Source organism: Camellia sinensis, chromosome 12, assembly GCF_055761805.1.
Source record: "Camellia sinensis isolate YWXY chromosome 12, ASM5576180v1, whole genome shotgun sequence".
Classification (NCBI taxonomy): domain Eukaryota; kingdom Viridiplantae; phylum Streptophyta; class Magnoliopsida; order Ericales; family Theaceae; genus Camellia; species Camellia sinensis.
Window position 1 is genome coordinate 97393051 of NC_138972.1, and position 6950 is coordinate 97400000.

Genomic DNA, 6950 nt, shown 5'->3' on the forward strand with positions numbered 1-6950 from the left:
GTCAAATGTCTAATATTTTTTAGTGACAATGACATGCTTAATGAAATTATTTGGTAAAAAAAATAAATTATTTCTTTGAATATTTTTTTCCAATTTGAACCACCGTCGTCCATCCATTGAAAAAGTCATCAGTGGCTACAAGTGATGGCCAACCATGGCAAGGTGGTGGTGATAATACAAATAGATAGATATATCAAGTGAACAAATTATGGAATGACACCTGAGCATATAAATAACATATGAACAAATAGATAGATAGATAGATAAATAAAAAAAAAAAGAATAAATAGACAAATAAGTGGATAATAAACAAACAAACAAATAAGTAAAGATAAATGATATTTCAATTATTTTTTTAACTCCAAAAATATAGAACTCGAATCAATTAATCTTAAAATTTTAAGTGCTCATTTGGTACGTGAGTTTGGGTGAGGTTAGAGTTGTTTTAATTACAAAACAGACAAAATAATCTTTTTAATCTCAGACTAAAAATTGTCATATCTAAATTATAATTTTTAAATATTTTTTTTTATAAAAGTCAAAAAAAAATATTAAAAAATTCATTATCAATGAGACTATTTTAACCCCCAAACTAAAGAGAACTAAAAAGTTGAAAATCAACCCACATGGCTCTAAAAATCTATGATAAATTAGCTTGCACCAAACTGCCCCATTGTGAGTTGAATTGTGTGGAGGGTCTCTACCATTTCTCCCAAGGCATACACGTAAGGCGCAAGTTATAACGCTGGCCATCTACGCATCTAAACCCAACTCTCTGTCTCTCTCTCTACTCTGACTGAGAAGGATGCAGGCCATTACGAGGCAATTAGGGCACCAATCTTTGAAGCCCTCACCTGCGATTTCTTATCTCAAATCCATCTACCCTCTCTCTCATCATTGTAATCCATCCTCCCTTCTACATTTCCACTTACATACATATACATAAATGCACACAACACGCATATATATAATTTTTTTCCTCATTTCCATGTTTCAATTTTTTGTTTTTCTTCTCTTTTTTTTTTTTTTTTTTAAATATGAATTAGTGATCTTGGTTGCAGACTATGGTGCTGATCATCCGCGGTACGCATCTACCCTTACCACCAAAGGTGTGGGACATCTTGTTCGCAAGGGCACCGGTGGAAGATCCTCTGTCAGGTTACTCTCTTCTTTAACCCGTCTTGACTTATCCTTTTTAGATTCAATCTGATGGTTTGTTTCGATTTTAATGTGGCTCTAGTAAGAACTGGGTTATGAAATTTAGCCCACATTTGTCTCAAATTTAATGATAAAGGAGTTGGGTCTTGCATTTTTCGAGTTTATGACAAATCAAATGTCAACATATAACAACTTGCCATGTACCATTGTGGGTCTCAAATCTTTTTCCCTAATTTAATTTGATAATTTTTTCTCTTGTAATGGAGTTATTTTTAATTACATCTCTTAAGTCGGTTTTATCGTACTGATTTTGTATGTATTCTAATTTAGTTGTTATTAGGTATATAACTCAAGTACCAGCTACTTTTAAAGTTCTAAATATATACAAGTATTATTCACGAAACTGCCAAAAGGGGTACCACCTCAGTACATAGGCTGAACAAGACAAACCTAAATCCCATCTCTAAAACTAAGCTGACCTATAAAAAATGACCTGAAAGCAAAAAATGAAAAGTATACATCAAAGTTGATTTTAATCTATGTACAGACTATACAACATCCCCAACTGTCTGTTGCTTCCTCTCCCTCGATATATACCACCACATCACACACAGATGGGAGCTATCATCGAAGCCTTCCTCACTGTTCTCATTCCTACAGCTCGTAACCCAAGATTCATACAACGAAATAACTGAAGCCAACATGACCCAATGAACACAAAAATAGAAAATAATGAGCTCTGTAACTCTCACACTACATTACAATTGATAAGAAGGTGATCTATGTATTACTCTACTCGTCGACACATGCAACTCAATTTTGGTAACATCTTACGCCTGCTACCTAAATTAAAAGCTTCCACAGCCCAAAAATAATGGGAATATGGTCCAAGATTGGACGTTGATAAAGACGTTGAAGAACTGGGGGAGAAGTACTCTTCCTAATCCAAAGAGATAAAAAAAGAAAAAGAAAAAGGTTAATCCTTGAAAGGGTATGTATCTCTCTATTATTATTGAACATTTATCTTGCCCCATCTAAAGGTACATCCATCAACTTAGGAACATCTATGAAATCCAAGAACTCACTCATAGTCGTGGAAATATGTGTGAAACTCCACGTCCCTCAAATGGGTCTCAATCAACACATTATGCCCCGTTGGAAACACATTATGCCCCATTAGAACCCTTTTGTCCCATAGAACTAGCACACCTCCCAGAGACCCTTGGGACCTAAAAAACACAATTCAAAATGTACAAGAGACATATTTCATCTTGGATTCCTACATGCATGCCAAATCCACCCTCCATTTATGCAACATTGACTTCACTACCTTCCTCTAGTTTGGGTCATTTGATGCTTTTACATTCCAATGGACAATTTTAAGCTTCCCACTTATATCTCTTCTCCCCTTGTTATTGAATTGCTACTGCTCCCTAACACCCTCCCTTCATTCCATCATAGTTCATAGAGCATATTAATTTAATGAAAACCCTTTCTTTCCCAATAGATGCGCCCCCTCCCCCCTTTTTCCGAACTACATACTTTCTTTGTTCCCTCCGCCTTTGCTCAATAGCTTCCAAAAACTAAAATGCTTTGTCCTCAAACCCTTCACAATCATAGACATCCCAAAAAAGAGTTGAAAAATTTTCGTCTTTCTATTTACCTGATATGATTATTCTTTACCTTTGTTATCCAATAAAAGAGCTTCTTCCTTACTTGATTCCATCTCGTTTGAGCTCATAATGCCAAAGGAGGACATCTATCTAGTGATAGAACCTCTGATTCTTCAATTCCCCTTGAGTCATCCCTATCACTACATGTCTGGATCCACCATCAGTTTTCTCTCCTCAAGACTTCTCCCGCCTATTAAACTTGAATGAACTAGCTTTTGGTATTTGTGAATTGAAACCCCCAATGACCCACCAAACAACAATTCATAAAGGCCATCGTCTCTTCACAAGAAGGAAAGACTTCAATGTCGGAATCCCCATTTGGGACCATGTCAGAATTTGCAGAGTTGTTTCCAGCCTGCTTTGCACCTGAATAGGCAGTCCAACCATCACTAAATTCTGACTCAGGTATCGACATTCCCCCCCACCACCACCACTACCACCATGAATAAGGGATTGGCATTCTGCCAACTGTTTTCTTCTTAGACTACCAAGGAAATGCAGCCCACATGTCCTTAGCAAAGCTTTTTTCATCTTCTCACTGACCCACTGACCTTGATACCTCCGCAATGAAAGAGATCATTGTAAACACCTTCCTCGTCGTCCAGGCTTCAACCGCATCAGTATCTTGACACCCTTGTCTTCATTGAATTAAAGGTCTTCCACCCAAGTTGCATCGTCCTTTGATTCTCTTGGATCAACAACTTCAAGAGTATCTGCTAAATAGATGAGCTGACTTTTGAGTTTCTACTATTACAAAGTTCTAAATTGTGATTCTTACGAATTGAAATTGCGTTCTTATGTAATTTGAAAGTGTCTGTTTGGCAGTGGCATCATTTCTGCAGTTTTTGGAGCTACTGGGTTTCTTGGGCGCTATCTTGTGCAACGGCTTGGTAAGTTGAATCTTAACTCTCTTTCAATTGGTAATTTGTAGTGAACACACAAAACGTGATAGGTTCTTGCTGAAATCTAACATATATTATTAGTGTTACTACATATTTTTTTCCCCAATATATTCGGGAGTCCCTAAATCTCATCACAAGTTTAGGTTCCTCAATTAGTAAGGTCTTTTAAGAAAAACTTCACACAAACTTACAAATTAGTAGTAGATTATTATTATTTTTTAATTTTTTTGGGGGGATAAGTGTCAATTGGTGATAGTATTTCAATCAAGGTTCTAAAATGCGGTTGCGGTTGCGGTCGCCGTAACGGTGGCGGTGGCGCGGTTGCGGTTGCGGTTGCGGTTACGGTTGCGGTTGCGGTTGCGGGGTGTAATGGTTATAGCGTAACGGTTGCGGTAACCGAAACCGTGAATTTTTTTATTTTTTACACAATTTGAAAAAAAATATACCCGCGCATATTTTTTTTCCATAATCATATTTATTGGGTTATAAATAAATATTGATCAATTTTTGTAAATTTTTAGTATGATTCAATATAGTTCATATTTTTAAATCACTATAAACTGAGTTTTTTACATTTTATTTTAATAATTAATGATTTTATATGTCATAAATCCATATTGCGCTTGTAGCAATTTTTTTTTTATTGGAGTTAGCTATATAAAATTATTTTTTTCATTAATATACTTGTGGAAGTATATGCAAATTTTAATTTAAATAGTTTTAAAAAATAAATTATACATTTTAAAAAATCAATGCATGTTCTTCATCTTTCCTCTTCTCTCTCTCTCTTACTCCTCCGTCTTCCTCTTCATCTTCCCTCTTCTCTCTCTATCCCTCTTCCCCCATTTTTAGTTTTTTTTTTTTTTTAAAGAACAGTTTGGAACCGTTACGTAACGGTGCGTAACAAGCCGTTACGACACCGTTACGACCGTTATGGCAGCCGCTACGACCGACACACCTGTAAATCTCAATCATACCGCAAAAGCGGCCGTAACGGGTGGCGGTAAGTACCACAACCGTTACGTAACGGCGTTACGTAATGGTTGCGGCTGCTTTTTAAAACCTTGATTTCAATAGTTCAATATTTTGAATTTTAACATATATTATGAGTGTTACTACATATTTTTTTCGAGAGTCCCTAAATCTCATCTCAAGTTTAGGTTCCTCAATTAGTAAGGTCTTTTAAGAAAAATTTCACACAGACTTACAAATTAGTGGTAGATTATTATTATTTTTTAATTTTTTTGGGGGGATAAGTGTCAATTGGTAATAGTTTTTTAATAGTTCAGTATTTTGAATTTTTTATTATCATTTTGATCCAATTAATCTTATGAATAAAGCAATGAATAATAGAACCAACAATAAAATGGATCTTGCTCCATATAAGGTTCATAGACCTGGGTAAAGTTTCATGGAAAGCAAATAATAAATTAGCCAAGAGGTTGTGATTTTACATGATGGAAAGTGTTGTTCGTCCCTAGCCTTGTGCCACGGGTTTGAGTCATGGGAATCAACTTCTCCGCAAAAAAAGAGAAAAAAGTGGGGTTAAGGTTGCACCTACCTACTACGTCTCCTAGACCCTTGTTCTAAGTGAGGGCCTTAGTGTACTGGATGCGGCCTTTTAATTAATAAAATAGCATGTGACCTGTGCTATGGATGAAATCAAATAATATATTATTTATAAAAAATTATGATAGTATACAATTATTTTTAATCATTTTGTTTCTCATAATAGTTAAAGAGTTACATGAAACTATGAACAATAAAGAGTTTAATACACAAATAGTTTAATACCTTTTTGATTTTATAAAGCTCAAAAATTAATTAGTTTTCTTGGGCTACAAATTTAACTGCTAGCCAAAAGGTATTTTAATAGTTGTTTTTATAAATTTCAAAATTTAAAAATTTAGTTGTTAGCCAATATGGATGTTTAAAAAAAACAAAAGTTTTACCAACTGATAGATTTGATAAATCGAGTAAGATTTTAAAAGACGTTATCCAATAATAGATGTTTTAAAAGTTTTAAAAAGATTTTAACAGTCAATAGATTTGATAAGGTTGTAATCGAGTGAGATTTTAAAAGAGGTTATCCGATGAGGTTATCCGATGAGTATTTTTTGTTTATCTAAAATTCAAATCAACAGATATAGCCACGTAATTGAGTAAGATTTTAAAAGAGATTAGCTATCTCCAAAAAGCTTGTGCATTTTTATTTTCAATAATTATTTATTATTAACATAGACAAATTACCTAATAAATCTGTTGTGCTGATTGTAAAACAATCTGATAGAGATTCATGCCATTCTCTCTTCTTCAACAAAAATGAATAAATTGAGCATGTATTTGTCTGTCTCTGTCCTGCAACTTCTTCACATGTTCTCACATTTCCACAACTTGGTGGGTTATCCTTAATTGGCAGCCTTTTGAGATTGTGAATATTGTTTCTGCACAAATCCATGTCACCTTGACTTGTTTTTCCATAATTCATCTACAATTTGGGATGTTAAAGCCTTATCACTATGTACAGAATTATCCTTTTCCTTGAGAAAAAGTGGTTATATGACTAAATAAGATATTCACCTCATCTCAAGAAGGTTTTGTATCATTTTATGGGGACATTCAAGTGTTGCGTATTTTAACTGGAACGACTCTTCTGAACTGAGATGACTATCAAGAGTAAGCATTCTTACATGTACATATAGTATAGATACCCAAAAAATAAAAAACAAACTAAATTGACTACACTAAGAAAGGGGGGAAAACTGTTGAAGTCAAGAAAAAATACAACCACCTTGTCTTGTTCTTCAATACAATTCACACTGTAAGAGGAAAAAAATTCAATAAGAATTCTATGCTGATTGATGAATAGACAAAAAAACCAAAAAAAGAAAAAAGAAAACCTTCATTATGAGAGGGAAAAAAAAAAGGTTGGATTAAGGGGGAAACATAGTTCTAAATCGCGGTATCGGCTAACTTAACGGTATCGATCGCGGAGTATTGGTATCGGTAGTATTGGCCGGTACGTATCGGGAATCGGGTGTCGCGACCGTGAAATTTTAAAAATTATTAGCAATCTCTCTAAAACTAAATTTTATGCATTTTTTTGACTCTTTTAACTTTAATTTGTTACATTTGAATCATTTCGTTATGTAGGAATATTTTTGACTCATTTTCAACTAAATGATATGTATTTATTTTTGGCATATGTTAAACTTTT

The 6950-nt window shown here is 34.2% G+C and overlaps 1 protein-coding gene across 2 annotated transcripts in view; it reads left to right on the top strand.

Annotated features, from left to right (window-relative positions):
* Positions 1-610: 610 nt before the first annotated feature.
* Positions 611-6950, top strand: part of LOC114317514 (NADH dehydrogenase [ubiquinone] 1 alpha subcomplex subunit 9, mitochondrial) — a 16397-nt gene continuing 10057 nt past the window's right edge. Inside the window, exons 1-3 of one of the 2 annotated variants that reach the window (XM_028264264.2) lie at positions 611-899; positions 1062-1158; positions 3657-3721. In XM_028264264.2, the coding sequence (XP_028120065.2) occupies positions 806-899; positions 1062-1158; positions 3657-3721 (256 nt within the window). In that variant the 5' untranslated portion in view covers positions 611-805. Of the gene's footprint in view, positions 900-1046; positions 1159-3656; positions 3722-6950 lie in introns of both variants that reach the window. The other variant, XM_028264257.2, reaches the window with a different exon arrangement.